The sequence below is a fragment of the Megalobrama amblycephala genome, linkage group LG2 (genome assembly GCF_018812025.1).
Source record: "Megalobrama amblycephala isolate DHTTF-2021 linkage group LG2, ASM1881202v1, whole genome shotgun sequence".
Classification (NCBI taxonomy): Eukaryota; Metazoa; Chordata; class Actinopteri; order Cypriniformes; family Xenocyprididae; genus Megalobrama; species Megalobrama amblycephala.
The window spans coordinates 8,461,889-8,486,560 of NC_063045.1; the positions used below are offsets into that span (position 1 = coordinate 8,461,889).

A 24,672-nucleotide genomic window follows, 5' to 3' on the forward strand; every position below is an offset into this window, starting at 1 on the left:
CTTCTATCTCTTTAAGAGGCCCTCAAATCACGGCCACTTTAAGAAGAGGCGCGGCCGCTTTGATGCTGCATTCACATGGGGCGTCAGTGTCAACGCTTGACTGAGGGCGTGTCTGAAGCTTGTGTTGACGTGACCGTTATAGTGATAACAGCCAATCACATTACTTTCCAGTGTTGCACAAGCGCAATTGGTTAGCAATTGCTCTAGGGTATTTGCATAGGGTGATCTGACTGGATGACGCCTGCGTTGGCTCTTGAAAAGTTAAGAAATCTTCAACTTCTGCCGCTTGCAACGAGAGTGAAGTGACGCGACGGAACCCACAATTAAATTCGGCAACGCATGACGTCACCCATTCAAAGTAAATGAGAAGCGTTAACGCCGGCGCCCCGTGTGAATGCAGTGTAAAGACTGATTTATACTTTCGGATTTATACTTTATACTTTATACATCTTTACATTCACAGACATAACTGACTGTGTTTATGTGAACTGTGTGTGTTTTTGACAGAATCTTGTGTGTATTTGACAGTTTAAACAAAACAAAAAAATGCGAAAGAGAAGTTACTTATGAGACTTGACGTCTGACAGCTGTCTATGTGTGTGCACTTCAGATAGGTGCGCTCAGTGGGAATAATAAACTTTAATGATGAAAGAAAAACTATGCTATCCGTGAGAGTGTTCGCGATATAGATGATAATCAAAACCAAGCAGATGTCTAGGTAATATTTGGCAGAGATTCCAATTGAGGCAGGAACTGTGATCGTAGATACAGGGCGGGGCACAGCAGCTCATTTGCATTTAAAGGCACATGAAAGAAAACAGCCTGTTCTTGACTGTAGTCAGAAATGGGTATTTACAACATGGATTTATAAATGATCTGTGAGGTATTTTAAGCTGAAACTTCAGACACATTCTGGGGACACCAGAGACTTAAATTACATCTTAAAAAATGGGCATAATAGTGGACCTTTAAAATTAGTCCATGTGACTAAAGTGGTTCAACCTTATGTTATGAAGTGACAAGAATACTTTTTGTACGCAAAAACAAAACAAAAATAAGGACTTTATTCAATAATTTCGTCTCTTCCCTGTCATTCTCCTTCGCTGTTTACGTTGTAGACATAGTGCAGCGCTTCTACGTCAGAATGTCGGCTCAGTATTGGCCGACGCTGTTCACGTGGGCCAATACTGAGATGGTGTTCTGACATTTCTTCCTGTAGTTTCTATGGGGGATCAGAAACCTCTCGGATTTCATCAAAAATATCTGAATTTGTGTTCTGAAGATGAATAAAGGTCTTACAGGTGTGGAACGACATGATGGTGAGTAATTAATGACAGAAATTTCATTTTTGGGTGAACTAACCCTTCAAGTATGTCTTTAGTTGGACCTCAGAACTACTTCTGCGCAATTAAAGTGCATTAAGTACAAAATGAGTTGTTCCAATTTAGTAGACTTTAAGTATACCAGTTTGGTATACCAAAAGTACAACCGCAGGGTATTTTTATTAAGCACATAAATATGTAAATATATTTTTAGTATACTTAGCACAAAAAAAAAAAAAAAAAGGGATTTCAAATAAATTTTAGTATTTTTTTTCCCACTAGGTTTGGCTCATTTCAATTCAGTTAACTACGAGAGACTCATTCTGAACGGATCATTGAATCAGTGAGTTATTGATTCGAGAATGAAATGCTTTTGACAGATCCTCCTGTCAACCCTCATGACAAATGGAATCTCTGGAACCGCACTCCAATGGTTCAAGTCTTGCCTCTCAAGTAGGTCCTTCAGGGTATATAGGAGGGCAGAGGTGTCAAAAGGCCCCGGTATACTTCAAACAAAGTTCTTTTTCGTTCTTCGTTTAGGAGTAAAACAAAGTTCGAAATGCGTGACCAGCGATATACTGTAATCGAACATCTGACGCCGCCCACACTGCTGAGATCGACGGTTAGATGAATATGTAAATATGTGCCGTGCACTTTCTTCTCGGTAACAAAATAAACACAACCAAAATTATAAAACAGCAATTATTTTTTTATAGAAATCATAAAAAAGCATCTGATCATAACAGCATGGGAATGTTAGCACGAGCTCTGCAAATTAGCACTCCAGACACATCACGTCTTCATATAGCACTGTATTCAATAGATTGCTTAAAATCAAGCAGCTTTACAGTATCAAACATGAAAAACAGTGTTAGTGCCTCATTTTATCAGAAGCACAACTTCATTTTGTACTATAAAGCGGCTATCCAGTGTGTTCATGTTTTCACCCGCGGAGCTCTTATATCGACAAGCTCAAACACACGAAATGAGTCAAAGTCGTGGTCCACGCGAATGAAGGCGGAGCCTCAGCGCACACCTCCTATTACGTTATCGTCACTGACCAATGGTAATACGAAGGTGTTTTGCAGCTGAAGCGAACTTTTCCTGAAAGTTTGCTTTGGCAAGCCGTTTCGAACTTCCAAAAAGAACACAAAACGAACTTCGTTTTGGCCTGATTTTGTTCGAAATTACATCACATCAGTTCGTTCTTCGATTTCGTTTGAAGTATACGGGGGCCTTAAGTCGCATCATCTTGCTACTGGGGTACCTCGGGGTACGTGCATTAAAGCATTTCAGTGGGCTTAAACAGATCGTCCTTTACAGCAGATTTAGTTCACATGGCTCAAGTCCCACATGGCTCAATTCTTGCACCGCTCTTGTTCTGTATATGCTGCCAGTGAGTCAAATAATAAGAAAGAACCAAATTGCCTATCACAGCTATGCAGATGACACCCAGATTTACCTAGACCTATCGCCAAATTTTTTATATTTTTGATATATTTTTACTAGTGGTTAATAGTGATAATAGTTCATTTATGTAAGTGAGGATAGCAAAATAAAGTAAACTGTGACATATTATACTCCAAAATTCTTCATACAGTGAACTACCAGTAAAATTGATAAAAATTTGGAACCAAAAATTATTCAGACACTTTGACCTGACCATGTTTTGCTTAAGTGTTATCTGACATAATTAAGATTATTTTTTTCTGACACAGTTTAACACAGATATATAAAAACTTGCCTTGCCTAATAATGATTTATATAATTATTCCAATGACAGTAATATTCATATCCACTATTCATGCAAAACAAATTTCCTGTAAAATAAATGAAAATGAAAATTTCATAAGTATCTTTTACTTTACACTACAGTATAGGGAAATTACAATACTTTTGTCCTACTTCACTTGCAAGAGATAAACCCTTGAGCTTTTATTTTGAAGAAAACGTTTACCAGATCACCAGCTGATCATGTGATCAAATGTTCACTTCTCTTTAAAACACTGCATATATACTTAATTAAATCACTGTCTTTTGCGGTTTTATAAAGGCACAAAGCCATATCACGGTTTCGATTTTAGTTTGTTGACAAAATACAATGTTAAGGCTTGTTCACACCCGGACAATTATCACGCTTTTTTTTCCCCACCAACGTTTAACACCTCGTGACTAAACAAAGGCGCCAATGTGAGCGTGCATACCGATGTGCAAAACGGCAGGCGTAAAAGCGTTCTCGGGTTCATTTTTTTGGTTTGACGCACCGCGTTAAAAACAGGACGACCAATGAGATTGGCGCTTTTGTTCACGTTTCTGACTACCATCTCCTCATGTCATGTATATGCAGGGCTGGACTGGGACAAAAAAATGGCCCTGGCATTTTTGCTCAGACCGGCCCACCACAATCGGTCGGACACCACCCACCAGAGTATTACAATTAATTGGTAGAGTTATTAAAAGTACACTTAGTAAGAGTAGGATTTCTAGATAGACAATGTGCTCCATGATATAAAAGCTAGTTAACCCTTAGAACGTGGATGTAGAATACTGATAACTCTATAAAGAATTTTTTTTTTTTTTAAATTTCCAATGAAACAGACAGCAGAAAAACTATAATTTACAATTACAAATATACTTTGTTTTAAAGAGCACAAACCCCTGTTTAAGTGTCAAACATTTACCTCTCATTGTTTAGATACTCCCCATTAAAAACAATGAAAAAGAAAACTATACTACCAAATTACTCACAAAAAACGTCCTAATAAAATGATATTCATGTTATTCACTTGCCATAAACAACCAAGTGTTCATACCAGAGTAATAGGGTACAAGAGCTACAAAACATAACTTTTTATAGCTGAAAAGTGAGATCTAGTAGACCATTATCACGGCTAACAGCTATAAATAGACACCTATAGTCTCGTTGTGAAATAAACACATCGTCAGTAATATTACATTATAATAATAACCTGAATTTTTTTTTTTTTTGAAAAATCAAATTGCATCATTTCAGGTTTTTCTATGAGAAAGGCCGTTACTGCATAAGTGAACTCTGATAGCTACAAGGGCACTGCTAACTACAAAAAACAGTGCAAAATAACTTTTGCTGTGCTATTTGACATTAGCTGACTGAGTGACCAGTGCAGTAGGTGACAGTCTGACTTTATAATAACGACGACGATTATGTTGTCTTATAATATTCATTCATTTAAGCATCATCGTCGTCGTCGTCGCATCATGAGTCCCTCGCTGTTAATCATGTAACTACCCTGCTTACCGCTTCTATTATACTCTCCTGCTTACTCTGTCCCTCATTGGCTTCACTGTCAGACACCTGCTGCTCCTCTGCCTTACAGGTGTCTCCTCCATGTTCTTCTATGTTCACCTGTTTTTGCACGTCAGGTACTGTAGGTTTGGAAACTGAAGCTACAGTAACCGCACTAAACATGCCAGTAATTTTTGCACGTTGAGGCATCAACCTCTAAATTTTTTTATTTTTTTGCCCGCAACTTCTCCGCACCCCCCTTGCACTTGCGCTTTTGTTTCTCCATCCTCCTAATCCAAAGATGTTCTGGCGAAACAGAGGGGACGGACTGGAGTCTGTTAAGAGATGTGATTGGGCCAGCCCAGTGTCAGTATGGAAAATGAACCAATGGGCCGCTGTCCCTGCTTTATGGGCCGGTCGTTGGCCAATTTTTATGTTTATTAAAAAAAATCATATCATATAGCGGCCCCGCCCTCAAGTGCGTCGGCCCACCGGGCATTTGCCCGGTATGCCAGATTACCAGTCCAGGCCTGTGTATATGCCATATATGTAATTTTATATCTGTATTTTTATCTTCTTTAATTTTATTAAAGTCTAATTCATAAATATGTTTATTTGCACTACCGTTCACTTGCACTAAGCACAAGCGCCATATACTGTCACGGAGTGAATTTGCACGTTCACTCGGCACATCGCCAGTGAAAATCGCTTGGTTATGAACACGAAACATGTGAAAAACACTGGCGATAAGTGCACGTCCCGGTGTGTACGAGGCTTTAGAGACCTTTTATGTTGGGCTATAATGCCTTGTACACACCGGGATGATTATCGCGTGCGTTTATCACCAGCATTTTGAGACGTTTTTCGTGTTTATACCCAAGCGATTTTAGCTAGCAGATGTGCTAAAGTTAAGTAATATTATATCATAACAAAATCAACCGGGCCAAAAGAGAGTCTGAGTGCCTGGCCTGCTGCTGCGCTGAGTGAGTGAGTGACAGGAGTCATGGCTGTGTACAACTGCTGTGTGTGTGAACTCGCTGTCAGAGAGAAGAGAGACAAAGTGCTGCCGTTATATCAGTGGAAAAGCGATATTGAACCGATTAACATATGTATCGAAAAATGATATTTTAACATCACTGTTAAGAAACCTTAAACATTAGGGGCTTTTAAAAAACCATTCGGGGCTTGAGCCCCAGAAACCACCCCCTCGCTCTGTCCCTGGCGTCAAGTATAAATGCCTCGTCCATTTGGGGAGGTGTGCGTGCACAGTCAGTGGAGGCTCGCAATGAGGGGCCAGGTGAAAGTATAAACAAGGTGGACTCATTTTCATGATCAGAGTGGGCTGGCAGTTTTGTGTCTCTTTAGTGGCGGCGCTAGGCCAGGGCTTGCAGGGGATATAGCCCCACCAGAAATGTGCTTAGTACCGGCGCAGCCCCCCCAAGGATTTTCTAATGATTTTCCTGTTTTTTACTCTGTGTCACTTTTATTAAAATAAGTCATTAAAAACCAAAAAAAATAAAATGAGGGTTAACAAATGTTGTAAATGTGCCTATAAACAAAGGTTTTACTGGGGGAGGAGTCATTGCACATTCAGGTACGGCACGCACATTAGGAATAGTGACGTGCCGATATTCGGTAATGTCACATATATCACGATAATGAATATGCACGATATTGTTATCGTGGGCACTTCAAAATGCTAATAAATTTATTACCAATTATTACAGTTTTTATAATGCATTTAAAAATACTTTCCCCATCAACCGTATAAAATGCACAACACCACTGCATTCTGCATCAAAGGGTCACGCGCTCAGATGTAAACAAGCCCAACGTGCATGAGAAGCACATGGTGGAACGAGTGAAGGAGACACGCTGAATGAATGTGCACGTTTACTCTCTGACAGCAGAGGACGCTGATGGAACAGCAGAATGCAGCGGTTACCCCGGAAACTCCGCAAACAAAGCAACTGTGCCAGTGAAGTTTTTAAAATGCTTCAAACAGCCATTAATTTTTTTGTAATCTCAATGTTGTTCATCACAGCACTAAATACTTAATACTTAAAGACTTAATGGGCTATTTACTTTCAAACTTAAACATTTTTATATTTTAATCTGGACTACAACATGCCCTAATGATTAGAAATGTTCCGATTATTTGTTATTGTTCAGTAAAACTTTGAGACATACGACTTCATTAGTTAACATGTTAATTAATTATTACCAAACTGACAATGAAAAGTACTTATAAAGCACTAATTATTATTAGTTAATGTTAATATCTTAGTTACTGTTTCATAACATTACTAAAATCAAAAGAATTTATTTAATGGACCTGAGATAAAACTAACAATGATCAGTTTTATTTCTTAACTAACATTAACAAAAAATAATACTTTCTGTAACAAATGTAGCTATTGCTCAATCTTAGTTAATGCATTAAATAATGAGACTTTATTGTAAAGTGTTACCTGTTATTCTTTACAGCCTAATAGGTTGTTTGCAATCACGTGGTTCTGGTGACACGCGAAATACCGGTGGAGGGCAAGCAGTGAAAATAGGTTGTTTGCAATCACGTGTTTCTGGTGACGCGCGAAATACCGGTGGAGAGCAAGCAGTGAAAATTAGAATGGAAGAGATGGAGAAAAGTCTGTACTGTGCTGTTTAAAAAGGTATAAACAGAAAATCACAACATATGTTGGACGTGATCTTTATGTTATGAAGATGAGCGACTTTTCCACTGAATTGAAAGACTTTCCTGCCATCGAGGAGGTAGATATAGAGAATGTGAAGCTGCCGTCACGCTGTGTTCAGTTCTAGTCTGTTTGTTTATATCGTGCTGCCTTTCTACTAGTGAAGTTAAGAGCAGTATTTTTGATTTTCTGTCACGATTGTGAAAAATGTCGCCATTGTAGGTCATTTATGCTGAATCGAATTGCAACAGAAGCTCACATCATCGTTCAAAGAAAAAAACTGTACGGTGTAATACAACTGTTGCCTTTTATACGTGTAAAAACACACTAAGGGAAGCTGGTTGAGCAGGTGACTAGACGCTGTATATCAAATCTAATAATGTCACTGATTTAACCCACTCCCTATCACTCAATAAAATAATCACATATTGAAAGTGTTGTCTTTGTTGTTGAATCGACTTCTGTCAGTTTGTTAAACATTTATTTGGACATTTTCTACCATATGATGGCTGAAGCAGCAGCGCGTGACACTGTTCTCATGGTAACCAGATCAACATGGTTACTACAAAACTGAAGTGAAAACACCAAATTATCATTCAGTGGGATAAAATAGCTTCTTCCCTGCAAACGATACCATGAAGAATGTAGATATTTAACCAAGTCAAAAACAAATAAGGTAAGCAGGTATCCATCTTCATTTCAGTATCAGCAGATGCAAAACGCAATTAAAGGCGACAACTTTTAAAGTTAAAAACGATATAAGTTATAAAAAACGTTATAAGTTATGTAAACGATATAAACACCTTCTGGGTTCTCAATTTTATCGATTTGAGCAACCATAAACGACGCAAAACATACGAATTTTGAGTTTTTGATAGGATTCCTATCCACCTGTTTCCGCGGGCCGCTACTGTAAAAGAGAACGTGGGTACAACTTCCGGTGAGGCGGCGGAAGTAGCATACCAATGGTATTTAGTGTGCTAATTAGCGAAGAGGCTAAGTGTTTTTTGGATTGTTTACTTTGCAAAGTTGCAAATCTTTATGAGAGATGTCGTTACAGCGCTCAGGGACAACATCTCAGTTTAGTACATTTATTAGTTAATAATATCACAATACAATAAACAGTTTTCGTGCCCTTAATTGCCCTTTACTTTACTGACCTTCCACAAAAGTGCTGCTGCATGACTAGAGCATCCTGACCCTGCAATACATGAAACAACCTGCTGTCTGTACTTCACCTGTCACTGATGCAAGCACCAAAGCTTTATGATGTTATATTATTGACTCCTAATGTGTCGTGCGTGCCAGAGCCAGTCGCGTTTCCACTGTCATATAGGCTATGCGATGGTTATGTTAACCATTGCGATAATAAATACACTCGTTAATGGAAAATATCAGAGACTGCTTGAGGAACGAAGACAATTCTTATATGATTATAATTGTGTATTTAATTGGTTTAATGTTTTATCTGTCTCTTCTCTGTGCCTGTTGATTCCTGACAAATGCATATCTTTCACAGATTCACGCACTCCGGTTAACTCGTATAACTCATAACTCCTGTTGTCTTCTCATGAGCTCCCTCTGTTGCTCTGGCTGAAAGGATCAGGATAGATAGACGGAGAGATCGCGCAAACGTCCTCGGATTGCAATCATCGCATAATTTAGAAGAAAATCAATAGAAAGGCTCAGAAAAGTGACGTAAACATAGGGTATGTTATCAATATATTTCTAAATGTATAAGCCTTTGGATTTAAAAGTCTTAGTGGAGTTGTTTTTTGCGTTCTTGTGATCGTAAATAAATGGAAACAGGCGCAGTGAAACAGGCGCAACTGAATAGGTCTGTGTTTTCTTTTTATGTCAATATAAATATCAGTTAGATTTAGCATGATTGATGTGCACCTCGACATAAATTAATAAATTACTATTACTTTAACTTTTTTTTCTTGTAAAACATTGTTCAAATATTGATGCTGGAATCTTAAAACTATAAGTAAAATACAAACGTTCGCAAGTTTGGATCGTTAAATCTTGAATGACTGTCAAATGTTGAATGAATGAGTGTCAAGTCCAGCTTGTTTACTTCGAACCGGAAGACGCTCCCACGTTTGACGCAAGGCCTCATGGGGCGTAGGAAACTTGTGGATATAGAAAAATCACTCCCTGCCCTCCAGACTCATTCGCGCTGCTGCTGTGACGTCATGTGCAAACAACCTATTCTTTTGCACTTTAATCTGTTTGAAAATTTTACTTTATATATTTTGTGTATTGTATTTAAACATTCAGAGTGCTTTTTGTTATTACAAAAAGAGTTCTAAAACTCGTTATACAATGACAACACTTTTTTTTGCAACTTATTTCAATATCGTGATAATACTGTATACCGTGATAAAAGCTTCAGCAATTAATCGCAACATGAAAATTTGATACCGTCACATGCCTAGCACCTCGTCAACAGCGATCATATTGGAGAGCAATAGAACATGAAGCAAAAGACCGCAGACTATCTCAGAATATTTCAGAAGATAACAACAGAGATATTGTCCTCTTCTCTTGTATTGTAATCTGCTGTTGGTGAGTAGCTACCCTGATCTTTTGAATATTCACTCATGTTATAAACGTCAAATAATATAGATTTTAATATACATGCTTGTGCTTTGTTCACCCTTGCTAGACTAGTTGTGATGAAAAATAAAGAGAAAATGTTGTTTTCCATCTAAACACATAGATTAATGCATTAAACAGGTGTCTTTGACCACATCTCATCTGCTTTTTCAGTTTCTCGTGCAGCGTTTTAAAATGCTGTGTCAAGTTCAACTTCTGAAAACAAGTCACCCCACACCCTGCGCTCTTTTCCATGTTGTTTGCGTTTTAAAATTACAAGCACGTTCCTTCATTTAGCTCACTACAGGATACATAGATGTACGTACACCTATGTCTATGAGACTGTAGTCAACAAGTTTTAATAAACTGTTGTTAAAAGAGCTGATAAGGTAATAATAAAGGTGTTAAGCAACATTGATAGGTTACTGTGCTTAGTAACTGTGTACACTTTTCAATGAGACCTTGTAAAGCTATAGTTTAAAGGTGCCCTAGATTATGTTTTTAAAAGATGTAATATAAGTCTAAGGTGTCCCCTGAATGTGTCTGTGAAGTTTCAGCTCAAAATACCCCATATATTTTTTTTTATAAATTTTTTTTAACTGCCTATTTTGGGGCATCATTATAAACGCGCCGATTTATGCAGTGGCCCCTTTTAGTCCCATGCTCTCCACCCACAGAGCTTGCGCTTGCCTTAAACAGTGCCTTAACAAAGTTTGCACAGCTAATATAACCCTCAAAATGGATCTTTACAAAGTGTTCGTCATGCATGCGTCGGATTATGTGAGTATTGTATACTGTTATATTGTTTACATTGATTCTGAATGGGTTTGAGGCTATGCTGCGTGGCTAAAGCTAACATTACACACTGTTGGAGAGATTTATAAAGAATGAAGTTGTGTTTATGCATTATACAGACTGCAAGTGTTTAAAAATAAAAATAGCGACGGCTCTTGTCTCCGTGAATACAGTAAGAAACGATGATAACTTTAACCACATTTAACAAATTAGCAACATGCTAACGAAACATTTAGAAAGACAATTTACAAATATCACTAAAAATATCATGATATCATGGATCATGTCAGTTACTATTGCTCCATCTGCCATTTTTCGCTGTTGTTCTTGCTTGCTTACCTAGTTTGTTGATTCAGCTATGCACATCCAGATGTTCTGCCCTTGTCTAATGCCTTTCATAATGATAATGTTGGGAACATGGGCTGGCATATGCAAATATTGGGGGCGTACACCCCGACTGTTACGTAACAGTCGGTGTTATGTTGAGATTCGCCTGTTTTCCGGTGGTCTTTTAAACAAATGAGATTTATATAAGAAAGAGGAAACAATGGAGTTTGAGACTCACTGTATGTCATTTCCATGTACTGAACTCTTGTTATTTAACTATGCCAAGATAAATTCAATTTTTCATTTGAGGGCACCTTTAAGGGAAAATGGACAATTTAAAAAGTAAAATGCAATAAATGCAGGGTACTAAGGTTAAGTTATTGATGTACATAATATTTTTCTTAGCACCCCCTTTGAACTGTTAAGCCCCCACCTTAGCACCCCCAAGAAAAAAATCCTAGAGCCGCCACAGTGATTTATGTAACAAGAATACATACAATGCATGTTATGAGGAGGTGATATACACCAACATGAAGGGAATTAAACAAGGATCATTTTGACATAACATGATACCAATAAGGTTACATTATCAAATAATTTTATCAACACATTGTTTCTCACACACACTGTAGACTTGCGTGACATAACAGAAACGTTAAAATTAATGTTCACATAATGGCCGTCATTCAGACTATTCACAATATGTTATATCGTGTTTAGGCAGCCTAAAATCATTATGGCTTGAGGTAGGCTTGCTGCGATAATCTGTTTTACCGGTGTTCAGCTGCAACACCGGTATCAATACTTGCCCACCGCAGCACCACCCCCCACCATTGTTTCGATTTTTTATAGTAATAAAAATCATTTAGTTCAGTTAAAGAACAGACACTACAATTAAAAAACTAAACGTGTCTGCTCAATTCAACATGAGCTGAACGAGAGTCACAGCACAGATGACTGACAAGACGACGATGGTAGATTTGGTTTCAAAGCTAAATGTAAAAGTGCCCTTTTAAGCAAGTTTGTCATTGTAGTTCGGGTGTGGGCACAGAAAACTTTGTACGCGTGAATTGTTTAAAAGGTTTGCGTTTCATAATATATAATTTATATTTCAAACCTTTTTAAATGTATTTCAAACATTTTTTGTATATCATAGCCTACATAAAAACATTTACTGTTTTTTAGTCTTTAATTTGCAAATTGTTTGGAAGAAAACATTGGGAATGAGGAACAAAATTTTTTAATAAAATGCAGAAAATTGGGCTATGTATCGAGTTAATCAGTAAAAAAAAATAATAATAATAATTTTCTGATTCATCGACTATCAAAATAATCTGAAGTCCCTTCCTTTCTGTAAGAGCAAATGGCATTGAGTCTCCTCTCAAACAAAAGCACACCTCATCTCAACCTGCTTGCGTTTCTGCAGCTCTTGATTCCTGAGCTCCTCCAAGCGCCGCAGTTCCTCCTGACGTCTCATGAGATCTGTTGGTATAGGTCCACAAATATTTACATTGGCAAAGTTAAGAATATACAGCAAGTACTGTTCCCTGAAGGACAGAAATGAGACAACACACTGGTTGTAGTAGGGCTGGGCGGTTTGTTGAGCTTGTATGATATATTGATATATTTTTTGTATACGATATAGGGCAATACAGTTTATATCGATATACAGTAGTTTTATATAAGCGCATCTGAAACATAGCGGTGGATGTCGCAGAGTGCTGCTGCGGAGAAAATGCATAATACAATTTGTCCTAAACATGAGACACACTTAATATTAAGGGCTTTAAAAACATAAGTACAGATAGTAATAACATATAGTTTACAGCGGCTTGCCCCGTCAGATGGTCTGGGTCTGATAGATTCATGTGCTGACAGATACTTGCGCTGTTTAATGTGTTTGTGATGTGGTGTTTTCCTCAGCGCATAACTTATATTTCACAGGTACATTCTCCATCTGTAAATGTTAGAAAGCCCTACAAATATTTCCATTTTGCCATCAGGAGTGGACAAGCCTTCTGCTAGTGAATCTCCTCTAAAAGTCATAGACTTCCATGAACGAGTGCTGCCGCAATAGAAGAGGATCGACTGAATGAAATATACAGGTGCTGGTCATATAATTAGAATATCATCAAAAAGTTGATTTATTTCACTAATTCCATTCAAAAAGTGAAACTTGTATATTATATTCATTCATTACACACAGACTGATATATTTCAAATGTTTATTTCTTTTCATTTTGATGATTATAACTGACAACTAAGGAAAATCCCAAATTCAGTATCTCAGAAAATTAGAATATTACTTTAGACCAATACAAAAGAAAGGATTTTTAGAAATCTTGGCCAACTGAAAAGTATGAACATGGAAAATATGAGCATGTACACTTTTACACAATTACTGCAGCAATGTGGCGTGGCATGGAGTTGATCAGTCTGTGGCACTGCTCAGGTGTTATGAGAGCCCAGGTTGCTCTGATAGTGGCCTTCAGCTCTTCTGCATTGTTGGGTCTGGCATATCGCATCTTCCTCTTCACAATACCCCATAGATTTTCTATGGGGTTAAGGTCAGGCGAGTTTGCTGGCCAATTAAGAACAGGGATACCATGGTCCTTAAACCAGGTACTGGTAGCTTTGGCACTGTGTGCAGGTGCCAAGTCCTGTTGGAAAATGAAATCTGCATCTCTATAAAGTTGGTCAGCAGCAGGAAGCATGAAGTGCTCTAAAACTTCCTGGTATACGTCTGTGTTGACCTTGGACCTCAGAAAACACAATGGACCAACACCAGCAGATGACATGGCACCCCAAACCATCACTGACTGTGAAAACTTTACACTGGACCTCAAGCAACGTGGATTGTGTGCCTCTCCTGTCTTCCTCCAGGCTCTGGGAAATGCAAAATTTACTTTCATCAGAGAACATAACTTTGGACCACTCAGCAGCAGTCCAGTCCTTTTTGTCTTTAGCCCAGGCGAGATGCTTCTGACGCTGTCTGTTGTTCAAGAGTGGCTTGACACAAGGAATGCGACAGCTGAAACCCATGTCTTGCATACGTCTGTGCGTAGTGGTTCTTGAAGCACTGACTCCAGCTGCAGTCCACTCTTTGTGAATCTCCCCCACATTTTTGAATGGGTTTTGTTTCACAATCCTCTCCAGGGTGCGGTTATCCCTATTGCTTAGAAAAAAAGTGTACACCACATCTTTTCCTTCCCTTCGCCTCTCTATTAATGTGCTTGGACACAGAACTCTTTGAACAGCCAGCCTCTTTTGCAATGACCTTTTGTGTCTTGCCCTCCTTGTGCACGGTGTCAATGGTCGTCTTTTGGACAACTGTCAATTCAGCAGTCTTCCCCATGATTGTGTAGCCTACAGAAGTAGACTGAGAGACCATTTAAAAGCCTTTGCAGGTGTTTTGAGTTAATTAGCTGATTAGAGTGTGGCACCAGGTGTCTTCAATATTGAACCTTTCACAATATTCTAATTTTCTGAGATACTGAATTTGGGATTTTCCTTAGTTGTCAGTTATAATCATCAAAATTAAAAGAAATAAACATTTGAAATATATCAGTTTGTGTGTAATGAATGAATATAATATACAAGTTTCACTTTTTGAATGGAATTAGTAAAATGAATCAACTTTTTGATGATATTCTAATTATATGACCAGTACCTGTACATTTTGCTAAAATGTTTGTTGTTGAACAATAAATGTGCCATATGTAGAATTTTAGACCTACAAATAAGTATATTTTTATGACAGCAGTAACTGTAAAATTACTATTTGAAGTAATCAAAATAGCCTAGCTAATTAGTCTGTGCTTTTGTTTTTATTTTCGTTTTTAGTCTGGTGAATTTAACTTCTGCTTTAAAAAGCATTTTTATTTTTAGATTGTAATGTTAGCCTACAATTTTAGAATGTAATGTAATTTTCCTTTTGCACATATATAGTGTGCCAGACTACATGGTTACATTAACTATATTTGTTTTAATAGCCTTCAATATGAACACTGTTTGTAGGACAACATTGTTTTTTTTTTTCTAAATACAAATATAAAAATTTAGAAAATACCGGGATATATTTGGCCATTTAGCCAAAAATACCGAGATATGATTTTTTTTGGCCATATCGCCCAGCCCTAGGTTGTGGGAGATCACAGTCATTGTGTACATGTCTGTTGTCTTCATTACAGTAACAATATAATAGAAATAAATTTAGCTGCCTTTGCAAACACAAAAATGTTATATCCAAATATTTAAGTATTTCTCTCACAACATTGTGGTGGGCAAAATAAGTGGCTCTTTCAGAAAACTAGTATGTTTTAAAACTGCAAACTACCTTGTCTCATCATCATGAGTTGATGCTCATGTTTGGCAGCCTCCATTTCAGCCTCCAATTTCTCTTTTGCCTCCTGTATGTTCCGTTCCACTTGCTCCCTCTGCTGCTTCTCCATCTCATCCAGAGCCTTCCAGCGAGATGAGTACTCAAACTCAAAGGTGCCTGGCTGTGCAAAGCGTGGCTGATGCTCCCGTTCCCTGTATTGCAGATTCTTGTGGTTCATTTCTGGTTCATTTAAAACTACACTGAGACAATTCTTTTTTTTTTTCTTCTTCTTCTTCTTTAGATAAACTATATGCATATGGAATACAGTTATTCTCAATGATCTAAAGACATACTTGTGATACTGTCCTGATTTTTGCAACAGCTTTTCTGGTAGACCATCTTCATCATCAAACTGTTCTGTTGGCTCAAGAATGACTGGACGAGGGGACCTGAAGGACAAAAAAAGAAAAAAGATCCATGTCAAAACTCTTTTATTTGACTTGACATATTTGATATCTAGAGACAGGTCCATCCTTGATAAATACAGATCATACTGTGAAAATGACAAGTTATTACATTGTAAGCAAAAGAGCTCCATCTGCACAGCGGTCCAAGGCTTTTCGGGCAGCAGGCTTATTGGCAAACTCCACAATGCCCTTGCCTGTGGGTCGGCCTCGGTCATCAACCACCACGACTGCCCGCTCAACTGGGCCGAACTGTGAAAAGGCCTGTTCCAGCAGCTCGTTGGATACCACTGGTGAGAGGTTTCGTACTGTGAGTGCAGCCCCATGTGTGGCAAAACGAATCCGGATGGGCCTGTTGCCCAGCATTGTGCCGTCCAGCTCAGCCTTAGCAATCTCTGCAAGTGTCCTTGTCTCCTGAATAATCAAAATAGTGAAAATCAAAAATATGGATGTGTAAATGCTACAAGCAATCTGTTTACAAACACAGGTGAGCACAGTCTGCAAAATTCTTTATGGTTTTCATGGCAAGTGTACAGTAAATAAAATCCAGTTTAGTCCAAAAATCTACAAACTTAAAAAAAAATACAAAAATACAGATTAATCTCTCTTTGTTTAATTTTTATTTAGATATAATAAAATAGCAACCTGGTCTAATAAAAATGCGACCCCAGTTCGGGTGGGAGATAGCATTCTCAAAACAATATAAATTATTTAGAAAATAAATATTTGTTGGGTGGGTCAAAAGGTTGGGATCCACTGATCTAAGCCACCAAGTGCCAGATGCAGAAAACAAGAAGAAAAAGAGCACCATCACCTTTGATCGCCTCATTCTTAGTGGGGTTATAAAGTTTTTGTTCATGTTGCCTCTGCATATACTGCACATGCACATAGAACTTCAGTTTAAAGAGGACCTATTATGCTTTTTTCAAACTTTCTTTAGTTTGTAATGTTGCTGTTTGAGCATGAAAAAAAGGTCTGCAATTTTATAGTGGTGGGGGAAGAAAAGAAAAAAAAAAATCAATTCACATATGAATCGCGATTCTATCTTCCGCCTATTTAAATTGATTTTTAAATTTTAAAAATCGATTTTCTAACTCTTTTCTTTTCTAAAATGTATTAATGACATGATGTTGCTGGGTCAAAGGAAAGTCACCCGGGAGAGCAGTTCAGCAGCTGGACAGATTAGAGGAGCGCACAGGCTTGCAACGGAGGGAGCATTATGAATAAAGCCTACATGACAACAACAGTTGCTATATCAGTAATTTAATAAAAAAATAGCCTTAAATAATGTTTAGTTACAAGCTTTTCTTGCGATCTTGCCATGTACATGTAGTTTTTACACACAAAAAGTGCGTTCAAATGCCCGCCTATATAAAAGCGAATTGACATATCTGAAGCTAAAGTACTAAATATTGAGAATCAAGCAGCGCGTATATATATATATATATATATATATATATATATATATATATATATATATATATATATATATATATATATATATATATATATCTAACCCCAAACGATCGACTGATCGGATCCAACTGATAATTACTTACTCTGATTTTAAAATATCTGTCAACTTGACGCTGACATAAACTGATCACATTTTTAATGATGCGAAGAGGCGAATTTGAAAGGCTGAGCAGCAGCGGGTCGGGATTAGAGTAAAATAACACGCCTACAAAGTGTGTATAATTTAAATTACTTCATTAAATAAGTCCCGACTGATTGGCACTAACAGTAGCTATTGTTCTTCTGCACTCTTCCTGAAAGCACCTATCATTAAAGCAACAGGTAAAGGGTTGCCAGATATCACAAAAAACCTAAACAAGTCGCTTAAAGGATTAGTCCACTTTTAAAAACACTTTTCCTGATAAATTTACTCACCCCCATGTCATCCAAGATGTTCATGTCTTTCTTTCGTCAGTCGAAAAGAAATGAAGGTTTTTGAGGAAAACATTCCAGGATTATTCTCCTTACAGTGGATTTCAATGGCTACCAACAGGTTGAAGGTCAAAATTACAGTTTCAGTGCAGCTTCAAGGGCTTTAAACGATACCAGATGAGTAATAAGGGTCTTATCTAGCGAATCGATCAGTCATTTTTGAAAAAAATACAACCGTTTATGCTTTATAAACAAAATATCGCCTTGAACGTACTTTCCGCTTCCGCATTCTTCATAACCCTTACGCTGAATGTCCTACGCCTTCCCTATTCAAGTTACGGAAAAAAACGAAACTGGCGCCGCGTTCGTTCCGTAAGTAGTTTTCGACTGTCGAAAGAAAGACATGAACATCTTAGATGACATGGGGGTAGGGCTGGACAATAATTCAATATCAATATATATCGCGATATAATTTTTTTCGATAACGGTGATATGATTTTTAAACACATTTCCGGTATTTCGATATATACATTACAGCATTTCTCACTGACTTGAGGCGCAGCGGTTAGAAAGAGCAGAACGCGATTGGCTATTTGCGTGATGACGTACACCACAGAGACACGCAGCCATCAGCCAGTGCTCAGCGTATCTATTGGTTAATATGGTTTGTTTAAAATAGCAACGTGGAAAACAGACAGACAGATTTCAGTTAATGTATGTTTCAGTCGATGGATGCGCAAAACGTTACAACAACTAACGTTATATTTAAAAAGCGTGGACAAAACAGTCACTCTTTGTAAACTGTTAACAGCTAGTGCTGTATGCTCTAATGTCCAGTCATTTACGCCGTCATCACCCGGGTGTTGATAGCGCGCGAGCGCAGGTGAGACCTGAACAGCACACGTTGCTATCTGTGTTTAAACTTACTCATTTAAACCTTGCTGATTTAAACCTTCAAGAACAAGACGCGAAAGAGAACTCGCACGCGCTGTGAGAAGATTTGTGTGCGTTCATCCGAAGCGCGCACACGCTTATTTCAGTCAGCGAGCAAATACTGAGTTCTTTCTAGTCTCGCGCTTCGGCGGACAAATTCATACAAAAATTATGTCAACATGCCCGTCTTGTCGAGTATCCTAGCAAACATAGTCGGTTATGTCTTAAGTGAATGTATATTAGTCGAGAAAGACAGCGCATGTGTAAGAGTATATGTACTGGATCGTGCATGTCTTAAAGGGAAAAAAACTATTCCTGCTGCCTGTTTTTAATGTTAAATCAAACAACAAATAACAAAGAAATCACTCACTGCTCTTGACTGAATAGTTTTTGTAACTTCAATAATGATTCATTTTTATTTATTTTATACAGTAAAGATAATATGCAGTGTTATTTTATATTTTAATTAAAAAAATTTTATTACTTTATCCATTTTCTGTACCTGAAAACTACTGTAAGATACCTGAAAAACCTGAAAAGCACTGTTTATTTTATTTGAATATTTGCTTTATTGTACTTATTTGCGATGTTGCTTGTAGTTTAATTGTTTGTTCTTATTTTCTTTATTTTTATTTGACAGTAGTCCTATTTTTAGGGTCACAGTTTCGGTACGGTTCGGTATGTGCAAATAGCACGTACCGAAACCGTGACCCTAAAACCGTGATACGAACTGAACCGTGAGCAATTTGAACCATTGCACCCCTAGTGTCATCAACACTCAACAACTTCCCTGCCCCAGCAATGTGTTTTTGTTGTTTCTCACTGTTTTTTCTGTTTTTACTGTTCACAATCTTTACCTTGGCTAAAGCACTTTTGTTTTAATCTATATTAAGGATAATAAAATCAGCCTACGTTATAGTTTAATGTTAAAGATATTAATATTACTAAAGTGAGTGAGTCTTATGTTTATTTTTTATGTTTGTATGAAGGCTAAATACAAATAAAAGCTGAACATAAATTTATTTGTACTGTTTTTATTTCTAAAAAATTATATAGTTTATAGGAAGAGATTTCATAGATTTGGCAAATTCATTTTTCAAACATTTTTAGGTACAGATATCCGTTGTGGCCGTTCTTGGCAGTTTTTCCGAGGCTATTATATAGTTCATATCGATATCGGAATTATATCGTATCGACCGAAATTAAGAATTATATCGTGATATAAATTTTGGCCATATCGTCCAGCCCTACATGGGGGTGAGTAAATTTATCAGGAAAAGTGTATTTAAAAGTGGACTAATCCTTTAAAACGTAATATAGCAAAACTACAAGGGGAATGAATATAAACAATATAACTAGTATTACATCCTAGTATTACAAGTTAAAATGCAGAAAATGTAATTTATTATGAATATAACAGATCAATAGCTTATAAGATATTTTGTTTACATATTATAAACTGATTGAGAATGAGATTGAAAAATAATATTTAAACAAACACCTGTGAGTTGTATTTAATATCAATCGTGGGCACAGGATTTCTTATACATGGGGGCGGGGCAGGGCAGGGGTTAGGGCTGCAACTAACGATTATTTTGATAATCGATTAGTTGGCCGATTATTTTTTCGTTTAATCGATTAATAAGATAAAAATCATTATTTTATTTATTTTTATTTTATTGACAAAAAAAAAAAACACACTACTCCACATCCTGCCCAATGTACTTCAAACAAATGTGCCAACTGAATGCTATGAAAACATACAGTAATTTATTACACTACCTGTCATAATAAAGAGAGTCTAAAAATGATATTGCCATTTATTGGGAAAATAAACTGAAACAACTAAATAGTTTCTAAATAATATTCACACATAATATCCCCCAAAAAAACTTGTCAGCACATCTGAGGGGAGATGAGACAACGGCGTACACAGGTAAAGTATACTTATCTGCTTTGTTGTAATTAGTAAACTTTATTTAACTTAACATAGCCATTAATGCACAAATTTGCACAAAGATTGAAAATATCTAAAGATATTTTCAAATGAACAAAGACATTGGCTTTAGTGTTTCAACCCCCTCTCTCTTGCTACAAGGGCCATTTGGAATAGGGATAGGCATTTCTGGCAATTTTTCATTTCAATCATCGAAAGGTTTCAAAAACGGTTAATCGAGTACTCGGGGGGCAGGGCATGGCCGTCATGGAGATAATGAAAATATAGGAAAATGAATGATAAAAATAAAAATATGACATGAAAACCTGTCTATGAAAACATGAAAATGTGATTAGAACAGTGTTAGATTGATTATGATGCAGCAATGTTTTTAATAAGGAAGCATCTAAAAGGAATGGCCACCTGAGGTGAGTGACGCCAATAAACTGAAGCCCGTTCTATGACATATCCTTTGATATTAAACAGATAACTTAGATACATAATATAGACGTAACATTACAACTTGTATCGGCACAAAAGGATACAAATGCCAGTGAACTTTAAGTTACGCGCTATAGAGAGAGAGAGAGAGAGAGAGAGAGAGAGACAGACAAGCAGCTCGCATGCTTCTCTCAGCGACAGTGCGGTGAATAACGGGTAAGAATTTATTGTAGATTTCTATAAAGTTCTCATTATAATCCCATGTTTATGGCAGATCTGTGCTTTATTTTAATCACATTATTAAGTGATTCCATAAATCGCTTGCGCGTTTTCAAAGCCATGCGAATTATGCCATTGAACAAATATGACGAAAAATGCACTGTTGCATTATTATAACATCTATATATATATATATATATATATATATATATATATATATATATATTTTTTTTTTTTTTTTTTTTTTTTTTTTTTTAAAGAAACATCTAAAAGCAATATGACCGTCTCAAATAACTCAGTCAATATCGGGCATTGCATTTGAGCATGAAACTAAACACTGATATGCAGCGCATTCAGCATCTTAATAAATGTTGATATCCCAACCCAACGCATCGTAATTAATCAGCTGTAGCTATTACAACTTTAATCTGCAAAAGGTTTGCGAATGTAAACATGAGCTTGACCGAAAGTGTAACTCCGATTGTGCTTTAAAAAGTGTCACTAATATTTCAGCAATATTTTGGATTCAATTTGCACTTTCTGATCAACCAAAATGATACTTTACAGTATGAAAATCACTGATGATTATTGCTAAATTAATTATGAATAGAATTGAAAGGATAGTAAAGGAAGGAAAGGAAAGGATCTTGTCAAAGTTAAACTAGACATCACTACGTCACTTCGAGGCCATTCTCTCTGTTCTCACGTCTTTTGACGCATGCTGTGGAAAGCTAAACAATCGGGGCTCAGGGCGCCGCCTAAAGTGCTACTATAACCAATCAGGAGAAAAAAGAAAAAAATACATTTCGATCATCATTTACATGATCGATCGTCGCTGTCACGGTCGAGTACTCGGTGGCTGTTGCACATCCCTAATTTGGAAGGCACAAATGTGTTGATAGTGATTAAGCCCTATAGGCCAAAATGCATGTACATCGGGGGCCTACAAATTGTCACACCTTTAGTACAGTGGGGGAAATTTTAATCTTCTGATTGGTCAGTTTTAATGTCTCACATTTAGGTTTCAGTCACATGGTCAAGGAAGGAATAAAAGAAGATTGTAACCGTTGCTCTGTCTCTTTTATTCTTGGCTTTTCTTGGGAACTCTCTGGCCCTCTCTTTCTCTTTCACTCTTTCTCTATCTCTCAGGTAACTTTTTACATACATGCTGGGTACGGTTAATGGTATATGATTTTATCATCTCATACATTTATTGTGTAACTATTTTAAGTGTAACCATAATCAGATATTGTCATTAAACCCTTTCAGTTACAAATGATGTGCTAACTAGTTTTGATTTTTAGTATTAACATTAATGTGCTCCCTATTGCAATATTATATCGTCACCCTATAGCAACGCTCTCCCACATATTTTGCTATTGTAACTGCGCTTATTTCCATCGTTGGTATAAGTAGCAGTGGGTGGTAAGACAAGAAATGTACAGTTTTCTACCGTCTTGCTGATAACGTTTCTTTAGTCGCTCAGCAACCCTACATCCTGAACCCCTGTAGGCAGTCCACCCTTACAGAAGGTGCTGAAACCCGGGATCCCTTGCAGTAAGCTTTCTGAAATTTACTTTGATCAGTCGTCAAAATGAGCTATCTTGAATTTTTTCACAGTTTATCTTGTGAATGAAAGCTGACCTTCTCACCAAGGAATGGGTAAGTCTATTTTAATTGTTTAATGGTATGATATTCAGATCTCCTCAGGGATGGAAGAGAAAATTTCTTAAAAGAGTGACGTACTGTTTGCTTTATGGAGCAAAAAAGTTGAGCCTACCTTGTGCAAACTCAAGAAACAATATATTGGGATTAAATGTTCAGATGATGAAATGCTCAAATGGTGGGACATAATTGGCAAACATCAAAAGAAATTAAAACGTGGTGAAATAATTGAGGCTTTAAACTTGATTCAGGTTCAGGATCTTCAAACACAGCTAGATAATTTACTAGCTGACCAGTTAGCCCTGACTGAAAAGTGTAAAAAACACAAAGAGACCATTGCAGATCTCAAGGCTAAACTAAATCCTCAAAAGTCTACCAAAACGCTTAACAGCGATGAGACTAAAAAGCATGTTCACTTCTTAGATGAGGTGAATTGCACTGATGAATCTGGAATGTTTTCTTCAGAGGCCACTGCTCAAGAAATTGCACCTATTTCAGATCTTAACGTGATGCAGCACTGGAATAACACAGAGTCATGTACCAGAATGCATGGTGTACAAAAGAGTCATGAAAATCCTCAAACTCCAGTTGAACACAGCAAACAAACCAGTGGCAAAGAGAGCAGGTTTTGCAGTTCCTGTCAGAAAATAGGCCATACAGAGGAAAAAGGCTGGTCACTGGGTAGGGGTAGACCTCCACCTTATTTTCACCTTACATTCTAAGAGCAAAGAACAGTGCTCATTTGCAGGTAAAAACTTAGTGAGTTAACTGCATTGTTCATGCAAGGCCTCCAACAGCATTGATCCTGTTTGTATTTTCAAATTTTTAATTGTGCTAAACACATTGTGCGCATACAACACACATTAAAGTTGTTTGTAATACTATATGTACACATAGACTAGCTTAGTTTATTCTTTAAAACACACAATTGCTTTACTGTAAGTGTTGAATGAAACACTTAGGTTGTAGATGCTATGCATTCTAGGCCATGTATCTTGTATAAATTAGAATAATAAGTGTAGTACTGGAATTGTATTGCAATTTCTAGTTGCATGTGTGACTATGTTGAATTTGTTTGCCTCCTAAGTGGAAAACTCTGCTATTTTCCATATAGCTGGAGTAAAACCATGAACAGGAGCACAGAATTGCCATGTGGCTACAATGTGATTTACAACTGCACTAACCATGAAAATGCTTTCCTTACAACAGGATTTAGTAACTCTGAACTTTGCACTTTATCATGCTCCTCAACAAAAACATTAGTGTTGAAGGATTTTGAGCAAGATCACACCTCATACTCACATTTTTCAAGCTGGCTCCCTGTTACAAAAACAGGATCAAATTCACAATTGTAAAACCTCCTCACCTTTTTTTGGACCATGATTGCATTTACACATAGCCACAGCTAAATGCTAGCCACATAGATTTGATCTTCACACACAAAGTCAAATCTACATCTACATATGCCTGACAAAATGTATGCATACAGTGTTAACTTAAGTCTTTACATCTAGACTACACTACAACTGAATTTTATCCAGTTATTGTTTTATTTTGTTTTTTCTTTGGATTTACTAAAACACTTAGTTTATAATTTGTCTCACCAAGTTAAATATCAAAATGTATGTTAGTATTAGATCACTGTTCCCTTTCGAATGGGAACTTACACTGCGTCCTAGGGCGCTAATGGGGAATGCCTCTGGCATGTCAGGTGTCTGAAGCATGTGTCAAAACACAACAATAACATAACAATAGCCTATGACATCACTACTGGTGTGACCAGAGTATAAAAGGGCGCCTGTA

The 24,672-nt window shown here is 37.1% G+C and overlaps 1 protein-coding gene across 1 annotated transcript in view; it reads right to left on the reverse strand.

Annotated features, from left to right (window-relative positions):
* pspc1 (paraspeckle component 1) overlaps positions 1-24,672 on the reverse strand; it is a 76,941-nt gene that overhangs the window by 50,402 nt on the left and 1,867 nt on the right. The window contains exons 2-5 of the mRNA XM_048181453.1: positions 15,901-16,286; positions 15,678-15,773; positions 15,340-15,536; positions 12,401-12,485 (exon numbers count right to left, since the gene is read on the reverse strand). Of these exons, the coding sequence (XP_048037410.1) occupies positions 12,401-12,485; positions 15,340-15,536; positions 15,678-15,773; positions 15,901-16,286 (764 nt within the window). The remainder of the gene's footprint in view (positions 1-12,400; positions 12,486-15,339; positions 15,537-15,677; positions 15,774-15,900; positions 16,287-24,672) is intronic.